This window comes from Narcine bancroftii, chromosome 8 (genome assembly GCF_036971445.1).
Source record: "Narcine bancroftii isolate sNarBan1 chromosome 8, sNarBan1.hap1, whole genome shotgun sequence".
Classification (NCBI taxonomy): Eukaryota; Metazoa; Chordata; class Chondrichthyes; order Torpediniformes; family Narcinidae; genus Narcine; species Narcine bancroftii.
In genome coordinates this window covers 82,760,375-82,781,292 of record NC_091476.1, presented here as the reverse complement: position 1 = coordinate 82,781,292, position 20,918 = coordinate 82,760,375, and the positions used below count along the sequence as shown (strand labels likewise).

The 20,918-nt window shown below is 40.4% G+C and overlaps 1 protein-coding gene across 2 annotated transcripts in view; it reads left to right on the top strand.

Annotated features, from left to right (window-relative positions):
- aplp2 (amyloid beta (A4) precursor-like protein 2) overlaps nucleotides 1-20,918 on the top strand; it is a 189,930-nt gene that overhangs the window by 74,750 nt on the left and 94,262 nt on the right. For both annotated transcript variants that reach the window (XM_069894362.1, XM_069894363.1), the window contains exons 6-7: nucleotides 7,559-7,716; nucleotides 18,017-18,147. In XM_069894362.1, coding sequence (XP_069750463.1) covers nucleotides 7,559-7,716; nucleotides 18,017-18,147 — 289 coding nt within the window. The remainder of the gene's footprint in view (nucleotides 1-7,558; nucleotides 7,717-18,016; nucleotides 18,148-20,918) is intronic.

The window sequence follows — 20,918 nt, the reverse complement described above, 5'->3', positions numbered from 1 at the left end:
TAAGGTGTGTTATTTACAATTATTGACAAATTGGCAAGCAAATTTAGCTCTTGGAAATGTACACTACTTCCCACTGTGTTACAACATCCTCTCAGAAAGAGTGCATATGCTTGTGTCCTTTGATTTTATAACTGACCAAGAAAGAATCTTGTCTATGTGGCCCTTGTGATTTTGCCATAATGATGAAGCAATAATTCTTTTGTCCTTTTAAAAACCTTGTTCTGGATTCATATATTGCCAACTTTTGACGAACTCCTTCACCTGTCCTCCAATATGCTGTTTCAGGTAATAAAGACGATCTTTAGCATTTTTAGTATTGCTTTCAATTTGATGGTCAAAAAATGTCATGAACATCAGTTATTGTAATGGATGTCCACTAAACACTGGAATTTTCTTCTTGGGTAAACCATTAGGAACCTTGTTGCTGCGCTAACATAGCAATTATTTCATTTTGTTTTCCTGTGAGTGATAATATATTGTCTTGTCCACCTTGGCTTGTGACTGGTTGTCTTGTTGTCAATGGAGCATAAGGAACTTCAACTGGTCCCATAGGTGTTGGACCTTGAGTTGTAACTGATGGCATTGATGGGGATCCTTGGTATGTAAGTCATGGCATTGGTAGAGATCCTTGTCTTGTCGCTGGTTCTTCAGCAACACGAAGAGACATCCACGGTTGAGTATGATCAACTCGCCTGGTTGAACTTTTTTGAAATGCTCTCCTTTCGGAAAGATTCATATATTGTGCTCTCGGAAGAGATTGAATGTCTCTAGCCCTTTCCACAGGGTTAGTCATTTACATTCGAGTATTAGCAGCACCATCCATGGCTCCTTGCTCAAATATACTCATTATTTGTGGCTGTGGTACCCATTGATCTGCTGGAATGTTTGGTGCTAGCCCTTTGGATATGTCACTTTGAATGATAAATCTTGCAGAAGCCAGAGCTAATGCTTTGACTTTGGCCATATTCATAGCATATTGTTCCTCAGGCTCTAGTCTTTTCTTTTCTCTCAAGTAATCTTTTTTTGTTCTTGCTGGAATTGTTGTTTCTTGATTTCAGATTCCATATCTTTTAGAGCTTGTCTTTTCTCACACCACTCCTGTTGTGTACAGGTGCCTCAGCATGCATAGCTGATATGCTTGAAGCATGTGAAGCTGTACTTAAGATGCCTTTGAAGACTTTAAAGATTTTCCTGTCCTCAAACCTTGGAAATACTATCATCAGGATTCACATCTGAACTTTTAGATACTGCTGATTGAGTCTCTATCTTCAGCGTTTCGCTCAGTACAGTACCTGTGGGGCCTTGCAACATACATTCGTCTATTTCAGTTCCACTAACCTTTAAATCAGCCAATAAGGCCTGCAGTGCCTTGTTTGTGCCCTCTTCTTCCTTGTTAGTTGAAGCCGCTTCTTCAGTGGTGGCTGGCTCCAATCTCTTGCCAAGTGTTGTTGGTCTGCCTCGCTGGGTCAACTCACAACCAAGCAGTTCTTTGAGACGAGCTGTTTGCTCGAAGTCTTTCGCCCGACAAGACTTCTTCTCCATCTTGGAGTTTTCACATTGCAACCTACTTCTCCTGGCCTTTCCTGGTTCCTGAACTCTAAAACAAATTTGTATCTTGTGTGGTCCCTTTAAGATGATTTTTCTGTTTGTCTTGGATCTGTGAATATGCACATAATCTTTCTTTTCAAGTGGCTTTATAAATTTTCAAAACATTCTTCTGGGCTTCCTGCCAAATTCAGGCTGCGAGCAGTAGCTTATCTTTTTCAAGGTCACAGGTGTCTGGCCAGACCTGGCTCAATTTCAAATTATGCGATTGCAGATGACATAGACGTATTCTCATAGAGAACTGGACTTCTTGTTAAAGCTTAAATGCCTTTGATTTTAAATCAAGTTGAGTTCTTTCAGACTAATTTTACGAGCCTTTCTTCCAAACAAAGTTCACAATTATAAATTTTCTTTAATCTAAATATAGACGACACTTCTCAAGTTCTAGTATTTCTCAATTTCAAAACGTGTCAGCTTCAAGGAAACATGAGCGACGATATTCCAAATTATCATCTTATTAATCCAATAAACCAAACTTGGTAGTTGCATCTTTAAGCAACTTTAATTTGTTGATAAAATGGATAAACATTTTGCATAACTTTGCATTGAGATTTTCATAACGATGAGTAAATGAAGCATACTGATAATGATATTCAACTTTAAACAGATAAAAAAAGAAATAGACAAAATTAAGATGAATTAAAATGAATTTTTTAAAAAAGTATCTCGAGCTAACATCCCCTCACAAGCTCTTGGATATTATGACATATGACATAATAGTCACTATGGCAACACTACAAACAATATTTTTTCTCAAACGGATAGGCACAAAATTAACTATGAATGAAAAAACACAAGGTTTTAACCTTTACAACCTCTGTTTTAGGCCAATCTTATGATGAGTTTTGGTTATATCCATTCTGGGCATTAGTTATTGGTGAAGAGTCAGTGATATTGCCTACTTTTGAAATAAATATATGATAATTAGTTGGATTGGAGCTATCCTAATTTCCATGGATAGGATGTACATGGGGATTTTCTACACTTTGGATAGATATCAGCAGTAGAAATGTACCAGAAGAGTTTGGCTGGAAGGTCGATAGAAGTCTTTGGTAAAACAGCTGGGATCCTGTTGGTGCTATGAACTATGTACTGTACCCAATACTCTCAGCCATTTTTTCATATGAAATAGAGTGATTCAAATTGGCTGAAGACTGGCATCTGTGATGGAGGAGATCTTGGAAGGAAATATTTCAGCCATATCTTCAGCCCTCACATGTTGGGTCCCACTGTCATTAAGAATGTATTTTGTTACTTATTCAAGTTACAAAAAAACATTTACTCTCGCATGGTTCAGCAGCACTCTACTTACCATGTGGTACCTCTCACTTTTAGGCCAGCCTACTGAAATATTTCAAGAAAGGTGTTCTAGCTCAGACCACAAGACCACAAATTGTCTGACATTCTCTGCTAAGTATCAGTATTATTGAGAGCTAATCAGTTTTTTCTCTTCTGACTCCTGGGATACTGGGAGTCCAAAGCTTGAGGAAGCCTTAAAGGACCCTAAATAGTTAATGGTCATCTGATTCCTAATATGGTTGTCAAAAATATTTCTTTAGCTCACACAACTCTCCCTTGAGATTGAGTCCATTCTTAGTAGCCTTTTATTGAGTTCAAGAAACAATCCCTCTTCCCCTGTCTTTGATTTAAAGTACAATGCATCAGAAAGAAATGTTGGTGGTGGCAGGTGCATGTCTAGACTCATAGTAAACAATGAATTGTATATCTGGCAGTAAATTAACTCACAAAATTAAGTCCACTGAAAGAGTACAGAAAAGAATGAAATAACATAGTAATAGCATCATTGTGTAAAATGGTGCAGAGACAGGCCCTTCAGCCCAATTTGTCTGTGCAGACCAAGTTGCTGACCTGAGCTGTTCCCATTTGCCTCTGTTCGGCTTGTATCCCTCTAAATCTTTCTCATCTACACACAGTTATATCTTTTAAAAGTTGTAACTGTATTTTCCTCTCACTTCATCTGGCAGCTTGTTCCATACACTCACCAATCTCTTGGTTGGAAAAAGTAACCCTTGGTGTAGCGGTTAGCACAACGCCTTTACAGCGCCAGCAATGGTGTGACTGGACTGGGGTTCGAATTCTGTGCTGTCTGTAAGGAGTTTAAACGTTCTCCCTGTGTATGTGTGGGTTTTCTCTGGGGGCTCCAGTTTCCTCCCACCCTTCAAAACATACCGGGGGAATAGGTTAATGGGGTGTAAATTGGGTGGCACGGACTTGTGGGCCAAAATGGCCTGCTACTGTGCAGTATGTCTAAACCCTGAATGATTTGGTGGGGACACACTCATCCACATATATTTTGATAAACTATTTAATGGGCCTGTGTAATCATTGAGATGCTCGGCTGAGTTCTTGAACACTGATCAATCCACTGACTCAAGGTAGACCTGTATCCATTCTTCAGCCTCCAGCTGTCCTGATCTCTGGAGTTTCTCTCCCTCCTTCCCTCTGCCTCCTTTCACACAGCCAGCTTTGAATCCAATGGGGCAACTCCTTTGAGATCTCCACTGATCTAACCTTCGAGACTGGCATACCACACTGCATCTTGTCAAAGGCTTTGCTTGTCCATGTATACAACATCCATTGCCCTTCCCTCATCAATTCTCTGTCACCTCTTCAAAAAAAACTCACCAGATTTGTGAGACCTGATCTGCTATGCATGAATTTATATTGACTACTTCCAATCAATCCCCGACTACCCAAATGCTGGTGGCTCCTAGCCTTCAGGATCCCCACCAGTAATGTTCCATCCACTGATGTCAAGCTCACTGGCCATTAGTGGCCTGGCTTATCCTTACTGCCCTTTTTAAATTACAGCACAACATTAGCCATCCACCTCCATCTTCTGGCACTTCACCTGGATCAAAGTGCGTGTAAATACCTCAGCAAGGCTCTCTGCAATTTCTTCACTGACTTCCCACAACATGTGAGGATGGGCTTCCTCCTGGAGATTTGTCCTCTTGAATTGGCACCAATGCTGCCAATGTCTTCCTGGTACTCACAACCCATTTCCTTCAAGTTTTTGCCTTCCACAATCTTCTCCACCAATAAGCCTGATGAGAAATATTTGTTTAAAATCTTGCCCATCTCCTGTGGCTCCACACAAAGATGGCTATGTTCTTTCCATAGCCATCCTTTCATTTACCTATTGAGGTTTTCCTTTTTCCTGCCTACCCACTCAGTCTTTTGTCCTGTTTAAGTCTATGCCGAGATTTCTTACACTTATCTTGATTTGTTTGATTTAAACTGCTTAAGTTTGACATATGCATCTTTTTTCCTGACAAGAGCCTCAATATCCCTGATCAACTAAGGTTCCTTAAACATACCAGCCTTGCTCTTCATCTGCAGGGACATGCAGTGCCTGAACTCTTGCTGTCTCACCTGTAAAAACAACTCACTTTCTACCCGCCAATTTACCTGCAAACTCCTCTGCCAATCAAGATTCCTTCCTAATTGCTCCAAAATCAGCCTTAATCCAATTTAGGACTTCAACTTGCAGACCAGTCTCATTTTTCTCATAACTATTTTAAAGCTGGACCCAAAGCATTCTTCCTGCTGTCACTTCAGTTACTTGCCCACAGGGGAGACGTGTTTCCCCCTCTACACTTGACCCTCAATATATTGATTTAGGAAGCTTACTTGGGCACACAACAAATTCCATTCTTTTTAAGCTATTGAAACTGTGGGTCCATCAGTCAATATTTGGTAAGTTAAAATGTCAGTAATTCTGCCCTATTATAGCGATTTGCAATTTCCCTACACAAACACCACAGTTTCTCCAGGTCGAATGCATCACCAGATCCAGTGCCTACAGAGCCATCAGATTTGCAGATGACACGACAGTAGTTGGCTTCATCAGCAACAATGAGTCGCACTCAGAGAAGAAGTGGAAAATCTTGTGATATGGTGCAAGAATAACAATCTGAGTCTCCTCATGGACCAGATGAGGGAGATGATGGTGGACTTCAGAGGACCAGGAATGATCACCCTCCACTACACATTGATAACTTGGTAGTGGAGAGAGAGAGAGAGAGAGCGCACCAAGTTCCTTGGAGTTCTCTTAACAAGTGACCTATTCTAGTCACCTCCTCACTTGACAGAAAGTGATCGCACTTCCTAAGAAGACGATTAGCTACTATCATGTCAACCTTCTTCAGGAGCTTTATCAAGAGGATCCTGGCTAGCTGCATCACAGTGTGGTATGGTTGCTGCAGAGAAGTGGATCAGATTTCAATCCTTGGGGCTATAAGGGTGGTAGAGAGAATTACTGGGGTCTCCTTCCACCCATCCCCCTCCCCCCATCAATGTGATCTACTAGGATCATTGGCTGAAGAGGGTGCGAAAAATTGTTGAGGTTCCATACCACCCAGATGCTCCCATCAGGAAAGAGATACAGGAATATCCGAGCCAGTATCACCAGACTTCCCAGGAACAGCTTCTTCCCAAGGGAAGTGAGAATACTGAACTATTGAACAAGCAGACTCCATTTATTGAACTATACATATGTAAGGGACCCCAAAACCCAGTAGCAATAGATATTCACCATGACAAATGATTACTTAAACAAAAGTTGTTTTAATTATCTTTAAACATGAAAACAGAATCAAACTTTAACTTAATTAAGTTAACTTATTAACTTAATTACCCAACTTAACCCTCTTCTAATTCTAAGCACACATGTATGTAATGTGTGTGTAAATTTAAGAAAAGTTCTTCATTTCACAGTTCAATCTCACTTCGCATTCTTCCAAGTTCACTGGTTGCAGGTAATTCTTGTACTGTGCACAGAATTCAACATGTATAAAATTCACCAGGCTTTGGTGCTCGCAAGGTAAATGTTTACCACTCAGGTTCTTGTAGGGTTTGCAGAGAGATGTGTGGTTCTAGGATTTCCACAACTGAGGTACCACCATTAGTCACCTCAGTGTCTTGCTGATGAAACTTGCCCCATCAGGGTTCTCCAAATTATAACCTCTTTCTTTCAGGCTACCACATTAGAGTTCCTTTCTGTTCCCCTTATTCCAAGAGAAACATCAGACAGATCGCACTTCCAGCCATCCGCCACTCTGGAGCTTCTGTTTCAGTTCCAACAAGCTTCTCCTGGCTTGTTTCAGCTGTGTGCCTCTCTCTCCATCTCAGACTCCAAACTGCTAGCCACATGTCTTTCTCTATTTCACTTGCAAACCCCCCCCCACCTTCTCCAGCAAACAAGTTGGTCTTCTGCTCCAATCTGTTGTTTTAGGTAAACAAACCTCTCAATGACCTTTGAGTGACCACTTTGCATAAAGGTCAAAAGCCTTGCAAAAAAAGTCCAAACAGACAACCTGACTCTAGTTGTTCTTCCAAGACAATGGTCTATTCATTTCATAACATAATTTCAATTAGCACCTACTTGTGAAATGTGCATAGCATTCTCCATAGTTTCTGTAAAGTCACTAAATATGAATTATTCAGTATTTCAAATAGATCTGTTTTAAAATATATATATGTATGTAACCTACTCTAATTTTACCAATTTATCTCCCAAAAATATTCCCAAATATTCCATAACACTTGTCTATATGTTGGAATGTCTGGTTGTGTGTTTAGATGTTTTGTACTGAGGACTTGAGAGTGCTGTTATGTCAGGTTGTACTTGTGCAATTGGATGGTAAATAAACTTAAACTTGAACATCTGCTCCTCCAATTTCTGTTGACAATTGGGGGCCAACAAAACAGACCCATCAAGGTGATTGTTTCCTCCTTGTTTCTAAGTTTTACTCATGTAGTTCACTAGACACACAATCCCCCAAGAATTTCCTCTCTAAGCACTGTTTGGTGTCTTATCTTATTGAAAAGGCAACCACTCCCCCCCCCCCCCCCCCCCATCACCACCACCCCCATTACTTGCTCCTCTGTTGCATCTGTAGTGTCTGTACAATGATCAACTGTTTTGCAGAGAGGAATCATTTGAATTGGAAATAAATCCAGTTGCGGAGGAGGACAACGATGAACTGGATTATGACTATGATGAAGAAGATGAATATGTGGACAACTGGGAGGAGGTAACCAGTGAGGAGAATTTGTACAAAGAGAACATTGTTAATGATGTGAAAGGTAATCATTTTTTGTTGAAATATATAGATACGATTTTTAACTCAACATTACGATAAGGATAAAATAAAACAGATACGTTAATTTTCTCATGAAAAAATTTATAAATTGTTTTCTGTTCTGTTAAAATTGGAATAATTTAACAACCTTCCCTGGAATATGCAAGGATGCCTTTTTTCCTCATTTGTTGGGTGAAACACATCTTTTGGAGAGCATATTGGCCAGAATGCAAGGTCTTTAAACTTGATTAATACACACATGCTGGAGAAACTCAGCAGGTCTTGTAGAGTCCATAGGAGGCAAAGATATATAAATAATGCTTTGGGCATAAGCCATTCTACGCTGTGGGTCCTGCTGAGTTTCTAGCCCTTTGTGTATTAACTACAATCACAGCGTCTGCAGACTTTTTTGTTTCACTTGGTATTGGTAGATGTGAATTGAATCAGAATATATAGTAGATGTTGTGATAATTGCAAATAACAATGATAATGAATTTAGTGTCGTGCACATTGTACAAGGTTCATAGGTACATACAAGGTACGTATCACTGATTCTTGCTTGCTTCAGCCAAACAGGTTGTTCATGAAAAATGCAATTGTTTCGTTTGTGTAAATCTCTGGTGAGACCCCACTTAGAGTATTGTGTTCAGTTCTGATCACCTCATTATAGGAAGGATGTAGAAGTTATGGAGAGAGTGCAGAGGAGATTTACCAGGATGTTGCCTGGATTGGAAAATATGTCTTATGAGGCAAGGTTAGTAGAGCTGGGACTTTTCTATTTGGAGCAAAGAAGGATGAGAGGTGACTTAATGTCGACAAGATAACGAGAGGCATAGATAAGGTAGGCAGTCAACACCTATTTCCCAGGGCTGGGGAGAAAAAAAGTGGTGTCACTGCCAGAGGTGCTGTAACGGCAGCGCTGCCACTGGTGCGGACCCACAGAGAGCAGAGACACAGTACTCCCATGGAGTCCAACTACTGCCAGCTCCATACAGGCTTTGAACAGCCTTTTAAAGGAGCTGATAGTAGTTTTATTTAAAATCTAGCTGGATCTTTGCCTAAGATGGCGGCACCTATGATCGGCAGCAGCCATGAGGGGTTGCAGACTCCAGGGAAGCAGAGGACTGGCACAGGGCATCAGAAAACAGAGAGACTACCCCCCTTCCCCCCCCCCCCCCTATCTAAGAAGGATAAGCAAAGGAGGTGACTCACGACACTGACCACAGTAACGGGCCAGTGAGGAGCTCTCCAGCTGAACAACCCACACCTGTGGCAGGCTGCTGGTGACTCAAGGTGAGGATCTCATGGAGGCAGGCTACTGGAGACTAAGGTCGAGGGACTCACACCAGGCTGCTGGAGACTGTGTTGAAACTGGCTGAAGGGGTACCAAGTTTGGAGTCAGGGTGCCAAGGGTACTGAAGGGTTCCTGATCGAGTCAGAGGTTTGGATCTGGAGCTCGGGTTGCCGATTGTTTGGACTGGGAGGAGCACTGTGGCTGTGGGAGCACTGAAGTGAATGCACCAAATCTCAGTGCATCTGGGGGAACTCTCTTTTGCTTCTCTCTGTCTGTAAAAGGTGCTTCAGGTCATTTTTGCCACTGGTGAATCTGACTGCCTTATTGCAGACAAAACCGACTTTGTGTAATATGACACTTTTATTTCATGAAATACATTGAATTGAGTAGCAAACACCAGAGGACATCTGGACATATTGAAGGGAAGAAAGTTTAGGGAAGACATGAGGAGTACGTTTTCTACACTGAGAGTTGTGGATCCTTGGCATGCATTGCCAGAGATGGTAGTGGAGGCTGGAACAATAGGTGCATTTCAGACACTCTTTGACGGGCAGATGATATGAAGGGTTTAGTTTTTTTGGGGTAGCTATATATAGGTTGATACAACATTGTGGGCTGATGGGCCTGTAGTGTGCTGTAATATTCTATGTTATCACTGACTCCAGATAGTGCTTGGTATATGACATGGACATGAACATTGAAGTAAGATGATACTAATGATGTGTTATGAACCATGAACCAGACAGTATTTAATTTTATTTCTAACACTTTCTCTATAGTCTTAACTTTTAAACTATCCTCAACACTAAATCTAACTGTGTGTGTGTGTGTGTGTGTGTGTGTGTGTGTGTGTGTGTGAGATATACCCAGAACATTACAGTCCAGGCCAAAATCTAGAAAGTTACTGTCGTGATAGTGATCATGGTTGCAGGCAACTAGCAACGCTTTACTCTTTGATTATACTTGGCTGCCACGACACAGAGCAGGAGATACACAGTATGCTGGAGCTGTAATGGAGACTTGCAGCGTCATAGCCTGCCTCACATGGTGCTGTTTACAACAACTTTAAAGATAATTTCCCTTCATCCATGTTTTGTCTAAGAACTCACACATACAAATACAAGACGAAACATGGTGTCAGAAGTGGGATGAAGGAAATTAGAAGGAAATACTTTAAAAGGTAAAATCTAAAGTCAGCAACTGATCAGTGAAGAAAAGCTAACAAAGTGAAAAATGGAAGGATTACATCCACCAGCAAAACTTCAGCTGACAGGTAATGTGGCTGAAAATTGGAACAGATTTAAACAGCATTTTAGTGGCAGATGGAGCTGATGAGAAAAATGATAAAGTGAAAGCATCATTTTTCTTACATGTCATAGGTGATGAAGCCCTGGAGGTGTATAATAACTTCACATTGCTGCTGAAGGAGACAAAATGAAACTGGAAAAAATGATGGAACAGTTTGAGGTGGTACTGCATACCTAAACGTAATGTGACGTTTGAGAGGCACAGATTTTTCACGTGTACAGAATACGGAAGAAAGTATTGATCAGTATGTGACTGAATTGAGAAACAGAAGCAAAACGTGTGAATTTGATGGACTGACTGACTGACTCGCTGATAAAAGACAGACTTGTGTGTGGTATTCTAGATAATCGTCTAAAGGAACGACTGGTAAGGGAGCAAAATCTAGACCTGGAAACGCCACAGCACTCTGCAGAGCTACAGAAGCTGTAAAAACGCAGGCAAAAGAGCTGTTCAGTGAAAATAGCTGCAGCGTCGATGCAGTGAACAAGAACAGACATAAACCGCGCCAAAGTGGAAAGGCGTGGCGAGTGAACAAAAATGAAAGGGACATTCAAAGGCCATGTCATCCATGTGGTACACAACACCTACCAAAAAAGTGTCTAGCGTATGGTAAAACAAACTATATGTGCAACGAAAGCAACCATTATGACTGTTGCAGTAGGAACCAAGTGCAACAAAGTAAGCTTCATGCAGAAGATAAAAGGGAGATAGACAAATTCTATGTAGATATGGTGACTGAAAACAAGAAAGAAAACAGACTGGATGTTGAGATTAAAAGTGAATGACATAGATATTTCAGTTAAATTGGATACTGGAGCTCAAACTAATGTAATATCAGAGATTGATTTTAAGAAGATGAGACCGAGACCAAAGATGTATGGAACAAAAGTAGTGACAGGATATTCAGGTACTGATATACCAATGCAAGGAGAATGCATGGTCAAAGTGAAACACAAGGACAAAGAGCACATGCTAGCATTCATCATGGTACCAAAGGATGTATAAGCCATACTAGGTTTAACAGCTTGTGAGAAACTCAACCTCGTAAAAAGGTGGAAAGTGAAGGAGAGACAGTCTATGATGAACTCAAGAAAGAGTACAATTACCTATTTCAGGGTCTAGGCTGCCTTCCAGGAGAACACACGATCAGACTGGATAAACGTGTGCCACTGACAATACATCCATGCGCAAAAGTTTCATTTGCACTTCAAAAGCAACTAAAGGCAATTTTCTATTCTTTTGATCCCTTTTCTCTCCCATTTTCTAAAGGAAAGGTTATCTATTGTGAAAGGGATTAGTTGATTTTGCATCAATATTAATTTTGGTAGTTGATAATTTGTTTTATTCCTTTCTACGTCAATCTGCTTCCAAATGTTGAGCAGATGGTGCAGTACTGGTGAATTCCTATGCTGCACCAGCTTTTCATCCCACTTATATGTTCAGGTACCTTCTCCCCTATTTTATCTAGCTCTAATCTGGCCCAATCTGGTTTTTCCCTTGTTTGATAAAAATCTGATAGGTATCTTAATTGTGCTGCTCTATAATAATTCTTAAAGTTTGGTAGCTGTAAGCCCCCTTGTTTGTACCATTCTGTTAATTTATCTAGCGCTATCCTCGGTTTACCCCCCTTTCCATAAGAATTTCCTTATTATTTTCTTTAGCTCCTTGAAGAATTTCTCTGTTAGGTGAATTGGTAATGATTGAAATAGGTATTGTATCCTTGGGAAGATTAGAAGTAAAGAACTTGGACTCGATTTGGATGGAGCACAAAAAAGATTTATTATTTTAGCCTTAGCTGTAGCAAAAAAATGTATTATGTCAACCTGGAAATTAGAAGATAGCCTGAGAATACAGCAATGGTACATAGAAATGAATAAATGTATTCCATTGGAAAAAATAACATATAATTTAAGAAATAACATGACAGTATTCAAACAAATTTGGGAACCGTACATGGAACACAACAGAGAAGTCCTTCCGCGGACCTCCACCGCTTAAAATGACAGAAGGAGAAGAAGACGAAATGAACTGACCCAGTGTGTAAAAGTAGAAGACACAAATTTCTTGTTAATTTTCATTGTGTGATGACATTGTTTAATGGGTTTAATGTATCATATATGTTGAACGTTGAGTGGGTGGGGGGGGGGGGGGAAAGGGGAGAAAATGACACTGTGTATATTCAAGAGGGAAATGTTTGTGTGTATTTTGGTTAGTATGATTCATAGTGTGAAAAATAAAAAAATTGTTTTAAAAAAAGCAACTAAAGGCAGAGTTGGACAGGATGGAAAGCCTGAACGTGATTTAGAAGATTGATGAGCCAATGGAGTTGGTGAATTCACTCGTTGTTGTGGACAAAAATAAATGGAAAGCTTAGAATTTGCCTGGGTCCAAGAGATCTAAACAGGGTAATAAAGAGAGAACACTTTAAAGCTTCTGATGCGTGAAGAAATCAGGTCACAGTTTGCAAATGCAAATTTTTCAGCAAGTTAGATGCATCATCAGGATTTTGGCAGTTGAAATTAGATGAAGCAAGTTTAAGACACTTTCAATAGTCCATTTGGCAGATAAAGATTCTTAAGGTTACCATTCAGAATTGCCTCAGTTCCTGAAGTTTATCCTATGGTCTATGAGCACCTGGACGGAGTTGATAACTTAATGGATGACATCATCGTATGGGGAACCACGAGAATGGAGCATGATGAGAGACTAAGGAAAGTGCTGGAAGCAACAAGGAAAGCAAACCTGAAGCTGAATAGAGAGAAATACCAGCTCGGGGTGACAGAACTAACATTTGTAGGAGATATTATTGGCAGTGAGAGCACCAGACCAGATCCCAGAAAGATGTCTGCTATTGGGAACATGCCAAGGCCACAATGCAAAAAGGACATATAGAGGTTTAAAGGAATGGTCAACTATATGAATAAATTCATATCCAACCTCTCAGAAAAGATGGCTCCATTGAGAAGAAAAGAACATTGAATGGGAGTGGAATCATGAGTGATAAGTCAAGGAGTGAACTAAAGAAACTGCTCACAGAGGAACCAGTTCTGAACTTTTACGACCCAGCGATATCATCAGACGCATCACATAGTGGACTTCGTGCAGTTCTTCTACAAAAATAGGATGACTAGCAACGCATTTCGTATGCATCACGCTCAATGATAGACGCGGAGACGCGATATGCTCAAATTGAAAAGGAGCTGCTCAGCATCACATACGCCTGTGAAAAATTTCATCAGTTTGTGTCAGGACAAGCAATCAGTGTAGAGACTGACCATAAGCCCTTGATTGCATTGTACCAAAAGCCATTAAATGAATGTCCACTTAGAATATAAAGAATGATTAGTCTACAACGCTAAACATTGCATGTGGCGTACACTACGGGTAAGCTAATGTACACAGCAGACAATGTCCGTTGTCTAGAGCTGTTGACACGAGAAAGCCAGCAAACACCAAAATGGATGAAGACGTGAACGCCTTCGTGGACATGATCACAAGTGCACTGCCCATATCAGATGCAAAAATGGAGCTCATAAAGTCAAAGACAAACAAAGATGAAACAACTGAGAAAAAACATCTTGGATGGATGGCCCAACATGAAGCAGGGCTGCTCACCTGATGTTTCAGAGTACTGGAACTGCAGGGTGGAACTATCAGTGGTTGAAGACATCATCTACAAAGGAAGCAAAATCCTTATCCCAAGGAGTCTGAGAAAAGAAATGCTAAAAAGGATCCATGAAACTCATCTCGGAATCGAAAAGTGTAAGAAAAGAGCACGAGAGGTGATGTACTGACCAAGAATCAACAATGATATAACAAATGAAGTGTCAAACTGTACAATATGGAAATATCAAGTAAGCAAAACTGCAGAACCACTAAAGCCACACCCAGCACCATACAGACCTTACCAGAAGGTAGACGCTGACCTATTTGAATGTCAAGGGAAGGACCATCTTGTAGTCACATACTATTACTCCCTGTATTGTTAGGTAAAAACATCATGAGCTGGGAATGTAGAAGGTGTCACCCAGTGCTGGGCCGTAATAAGATGCAGTTGTGACCTTGTACTCTCAAGATAAGAGTGGGGATGACAAATTGATGTGCAGGAAGCTAGCAGAGAAGGATAGCAACAGTTTATTCATTGGACAATGTCATGGTATGATCATTTACTAAGTATGTATCCTAAGGTATAAAAAAACACCACTTGCTGATAACGGCAGAATGCGCCTTCTCCAACTAACACTGTTAGTTGCAAGTGTTACAATCCGGCAATAAAGAACAAAGAACCTTGATTTCGACTCAGTCTGGTGTTTGACTCACTCATTCATGAACAAAGCAGACCTAACAGTATCCAGAGGTGTATAAACTGAACATCACCAGATGCTGTAATAACAGGTATGAAAGCCATATTCTCCAGACATGCCATGGCAAGCAAAGTCTTCACAGACAGTGGACACCAGTTTTGCAATTTAAAGTTCCGACAGTTTGCCAAAGAGTGGGACTTTGTACACACCACATCAAGTCCTCATTTTCCATAGACCAATGGTCTAGTGGAAAAATCAGTACAGACAGTGAAAAGACAAATGAACAAGGCAAATGATAGTGGAACAGACTTCTCCCAGAGCATGCTGGTATACTGCACCAAGCGCTCGAGTGTGGTATGTCAGCAGCACAACTCCTGATGGGACGTGGGCTAAGATCAAATCTACCCATCCAGGAGAACCATCTAAAAACAAAAGAGGGAGAGAAAGTGAGGAAGTTCAAAGAACAACAGAAAGAAAAGCAAAGATATTACTTTGACAGAGGAACAAAACACCTACTAGAACTCTACATTGGTGACCAAGTAAGATAAAAGATAAAACAAACTTATGGACTCAGAAGGAACTGTCCTTAGTGAAGTCTAACCAAGATCATACACCATTCAGACAGATGAAGAAATTGTCGAGACCTTCAAATGGGACCAGCCACAGTAGATGGAAAGACAGATATTGTTGAACAACCTGAATGCACATCTGAGAAGACATCATCTGAGACAACAACTCAGATTCAAGGACAATCAATCAGGAAATCGTCAAGACTCGTGAATCCTCCTAAGAGACTCATTGAGCGAATTTAAAGACCCCTGTTATAGAATGAAGTCGTCCTATCTTATTCACCTTTCAAATTTTAGTGTACACATAAAACAAGTTTTTAAAAATGTTAACAAGGTTGATAATAATGAAAATATAAGTTCTTGGTGTTGTCCTTGGTGTTAAAGTTAAAATTGCAGAGTTATACAAAGAAAACATGTTAGTTAAAAATAAGCTACTTTAGTTTTCAGAAAGGTAGATGTAATGATAGTGATTGTGGTTGCAAGGCAACTACTGTTTGATTAGACTTGGCTGCCACCAAGGGCTGATATGAGCAGGGGAGGAATAGTATGCAGATCTGCAATGGAGACGTGTAGCCTCATGGTGCAGTTCATATCACATGAAAAAGGCCCAGTCATTCATATCACTTGGCTTTTGTTTTGTCTGTGGTTTCGGGGCTAATGTTCTGTGTGCCCTTTCTATTTCCATTCATTCCTGCATTTCTGTCATTCCCAGGACTTTTGGGATCCATTCTTTTATAAATTCTTTCATATCTTTGCCTTCTTCATCTTCCTTAAGGCCCACTGTCTTTATATTGTTTCGCCTACTACAGTTTTCCATTATATCCATCTTCTGAGCTAACAACTCCTGTGTTTCTTTAACTTTTTTGTCAATTTCTTCCGATTTTCTTTTTAAGTCGTTCACTTCCATTTCTACCACCATTACACGTTCTTCCACATTTTCTAATCCTTTCCCTACATCTGTTATGACCAGCTCTATTCTACTCACTTTTTCTTCTGTACTTTTCATTTTTCTTTTCATTTCACTAAATTCTAGTGTCAACCATTCTTTTAATGTTTTCATTTGTTCTTGAAAATTTTTTTTAATCTATGTACTGTCCATTCATCTTACCTTCTATTCCTCTGTGCAGAGCTTGGTGTTCTTCTTCTTCTGTGTCTGGTCTTGCGTTTGTGTCTTCTATTTCTCTTCTTGCATCTGTGTCTCTTCTGATTTTCTTATTGAGCTGCTTGTTTCAGTTTGTTGGGGTTTTTTTTCCATGGCTTCTTGATGTTGGTCCTCTTCTTCTGGGCTGGTATCTGTTGTGTCTCTTGCTTCCTTTTTTCTTTCCCATCCCTCCCTTTCCCGTTGGTTTTTTTATCTTCCAGCTGGGAGCCCTGCTGTCGTCGGGCATCTCTCAGCTGTTCGTGCTGTGTAGTTTCACTCCACAGCTGGTTCCCCCTCCCGTCGGTGTTCTCCTTGTCATGCATAATTGTGCACCTCTGGCTCAGTGAGCCATTTTTGCAGTCCCGCGGTCAGTGGGTCACGACCGTGCGGGGTCTCCACTGACCTCGGAGTGTGGGCTCCTCTTTCCACAGCGAGTCCCTGCTTTTTCGTGCAGGTAAGGCCTTCACCTTTCTCTTCCAGCGTCTTTGCTTCTTCTTTTCTTACCGTTGTTTTTGATTTTTCATTCTGAGGTGCCATTTTCTCCACACCTCTATTTTTTATTTCTTTTGATTTGTGTGTCTGGGGCTTTGCTTTTTCTTCACTTTTTTTCCTTCTTTTCTGGAGAGGGCTGGTATTCTCCCACCGGCCACTACTCCATCACGTGACTCCTCCTCTTAAATTCAGTGTTGAAGCATAGGTCTTTGAAATTTGATACCCAGAATTAATGTTGAATTGATGGAGAAAACTGGAGTTGTGGCTGCTACAGACTCACCAATTCTCCTTATGTGGTCTTTGAAGAAATGTCCATCCACACGTGCTCCTGGTCTTTCTGTAGGCAAGATTCAAACTGAGCGGCCTCCACGAAGCTTCCAAGACCCTGGCACCAGTCTTTCCAGGTAACTTCACTGCTGGTCACACTTAAAATGAGGCAGTCTCTCCAAGTGATCTCCACTGTTCATAATCAAAATGCTTCCCAAAAGACGCTCCTGGCATAGGTTAATCCATGAAAAAGGCCCAGTCATTCACAGAGGATGCTTTGTTCTGAATTCCACCAAATGTTTGGCCACAAGAGCTGCTTCAAAAAGCTGTTTTCCCTCCAGCTGCCAGAATGGTTCTCCCTCGCAAAATCACAATGTCTTTGCAAATGTATCTTAGTCTGGAACAGACTGTGATAAACCTTCCCTCAGTTCTTCCAATGTAACAAATTATCACTGGGCTGTGACTTGTGTTAACTGACCATTCAGTCACTCCTGTCTATACTCTCCCTTACCTTGATCATCCCATTTTACTAAAACGGGAGCTCATAATACATGACATTTTCTATGCAACAGAGTGTTAGATAGGGCACCATTTTCACCACAACCTTTACATTTGCTTCTGAAAATTCTCTTTTGAACTTCCAGTGCCAGGTTTATTTTGAGTTGCAGTTACTGACTGATTTCCAGTTTTTTTTGCAAGGCATTTCAAACATGTAGATTTGAAATGCTGTGGATTAAATTAATTCACTAATAATGTTCAATAGCAATAGTATATGAAAATTTGTTGGTAATATGAATAACTGAAGCTTGGTACAAAGAAACCAAGGGAATTGTGTGTCATGTGGCTGAAATAATTTGTGGTGATACAAAATTGAAGGCGTCATCCTGAGCGAACAGAAGGTTCTGAGTTTTTCTCATCTTGTCTTGCAGTTCTTTCAACACCTCACCCAACAGATGATGTCGATGTTTATTTTGAGACACCTGCAGATGCAAATGAACACACGCGTTTCGCAAAGGCAAAACAGCAATTGGAGGTCCGTCATCGCGATCGCATGGATAAGGTAATGACACACGTGTAAGTGCTTCCTTCCATAACTCAGAGATCAAAGGGAAGTTCATTCCTGAGCCTAACTTGAAATGTCCCAGTTAACCCTCCCCATTGTTTTAAACAAAGATGACAGGATGCTATAGTTGACCAGTTCTGTTAATTTTCCATGAACTTAATAACTCAATAACTTGGTGTTAACAACGTAGAAATTGGAGTTTTGCCTCAGAGCAATATTACAGAACACAGAGTTCTTTTATGCTGTGGTAACATTTGAAAAAGGTATCCAAATGGTTGTACCTTTCAGTTAAACATTCCCAGAATCTATCAAATAGTTCCGTACGCTGGACAATGAAGATTTTGCGTCTTGAACACTTTTGGCTGTATTTTATGGTTTTGAGCTGCTGATCATGAAATTCACCTTAAATTTTTCCTATCACGTACCATTTATTAGATATAACCTATTTGTGTGATTTCCTTTCACATTTTGTCATCTTCAAGCATAAAGAAACCCCATGAATTGCCACATTGTCATTGAAAATACATTTTCTGCATTCTCACTGGACTTCTACCCAGCCAATTGCAGGTGCAAATATTGCTGTAAATTTAATTTTAAAATAAATAAATTAGAGCAAAAATAAGTGAAAATTAGTAGTTTCTATGGTTCATTCATGGACGAAGGGAAGGACCAGCTTTTGTGCCACTGGGTATTTATCTTCAGGCTCCTGTACCTGCAGTGTGAGAGGGTATAGCCTGAGTGGTGAGGGTCCTTGAGGATAGAGGTTGTTTTCTTAAGACACCACTGCTTGTAGATGCCCTCAGTAGAGGGAAGACTGATACCCAAGATGGTGCTGGCAGAGTTCACAACTCTCTGAAGTCTTTTCCTGACCTGTGCATTAGCATCTCCATGTCTCCTCTCTAGTTATTCATTATTTTACATTTTGGTCGAAAGTTAAACATTTCATTTGTTAGCGAAAGGAGTTTCTCTCAATATATGCTGTCAAACTTTTTAAATAGCAAATGGAACTCCTTTATTCAAAAAGACTGGGGAAACAGAAAGCAGGGAAAGACAGGTATTAAGCAAAGTTGACTATAGAAACATAGAAGATAGGAACAGGAGTAGGTCATTCGGCCCTTCGAGACTGCTCTGCTATTCAATGAGATCATGGCTGATCTTAAAGTTCAGTACCCCGTCCCCGCCTTCTCTCCGTAACCCCTAATTCCCTTATACTGAAGAAATATATCTAATTCCCTCTTAAATATATCCAATGAACCTGCCTCTACTGTTCTCTGTGGCAATGAATTCCACAGATTCAGCACCCTCTAGGTAAAGAAATTCCTCATCATCTCGGTTCTAAATGGTTTGCCTATTATCCTCGAACCATGGTTGTGGACTCCCCCACCATTGGAAACATCCCTTCCGCATCCATTCTGTCCAGCCCTGCCAGAATTTTATATGTCTCTATGAGATCCCCTCTCAATCTTCTAAACTCCAGCAAGTATAAAGGAAAAAGCAATAAGTTAAAATTATTACAAGACACAAAAAAAATTAAGCATTATCAGGCAATATGAGCATGTTTTTGAAAGTGTAATGCTGTTGACTAACTTTCTGGATTTCTTTGAGGTGCAGGTAATTCAGATTATTGTGGATTGGTAAAATGGTAGCATGAACATGGTAGATCAAACGGTCTGTTTCTTTTGCAAAAATTCTAACTTGAGGTTATAGAACGGTACAGGCATTTCGGTCCATGATGATGTGACGACCTATGTAAACTGTGACAGAGTATATAGATATGTTTTTGGGAGATAAATTGGGAAAGGTTTGTTAGAGTAGGTTACTTACAAACACTTGAAAACAGATCTTACTTGAAATACTGGAGCTCTGCTAATGCTAGACGTATCGGCCCCACAGCTTCTGCAAGAGCTTTGTAGAGTGCTCAAGACTTCACTAATTGATTGTTGTTTACAAAAATGCAACAGATGAAAGAGCTTGTTGGAGCCACTTCTGTCTGGAGCTGTTCTCAGATGGTCATATGGTTTGGCAAGCAGAGAGACTGAAACAGGCTTTTTCTGTGTGTATGTGTGTGTATGTGTGTGTGTGAGAGAGAGAGAGAGAGAACACACACACAGAGATCACTTCTACAGTGTTACAGACAGTAACAGCTGCTGGGACTGGAACAGGACAAGCTGGCAAACTTGTGGAAAGCCCATTTTGGAAGACAGCTTTGTAAGTGCTTTGTTCACCCTGGTCAAAGCCCTTGTGATTCATGCAAGAGAGGACTGGCTGACTAATGTTTCACTCTATGGTGACCTGAAAGAAAGAGGTTATCACCTGGAGGACCCTGAAGGGGGCAAATTTCATCAACAAGACACTGGAGTGGCTGATTAAAAAGGAATCAGTGTGGATGTCCTGGAACAACAAATCTCTCTCTATACCGACAAGAGCGGTAACCATTTACCTTTCAAGCACCAAAGCCTGGTGAACTTTATAAATGTTTAATTCTGTGCACAGAATAAGAATTGCCTGCAACCAGTGAACGTAGAGAAATGAGAAGCGAGATTGAACAGTGAATCAAATAACTTGTTTGCACTTACACACCCATTACGTACACGTGCGCTTAGAATTAGAAGGGTGTTAAGTTAGGTTAAGTTAATAGAAATAAGTTAAAGTTTGATCCTGTTTTCATGTTTAAAAGCAACTTTTGTTTAAGTTACCATTTGTCTTGGTGAATTTCTATTGCTGCTGGTTTTTGGGGTCTCTGAGCTCGTAACAAAACCAACTCTTCA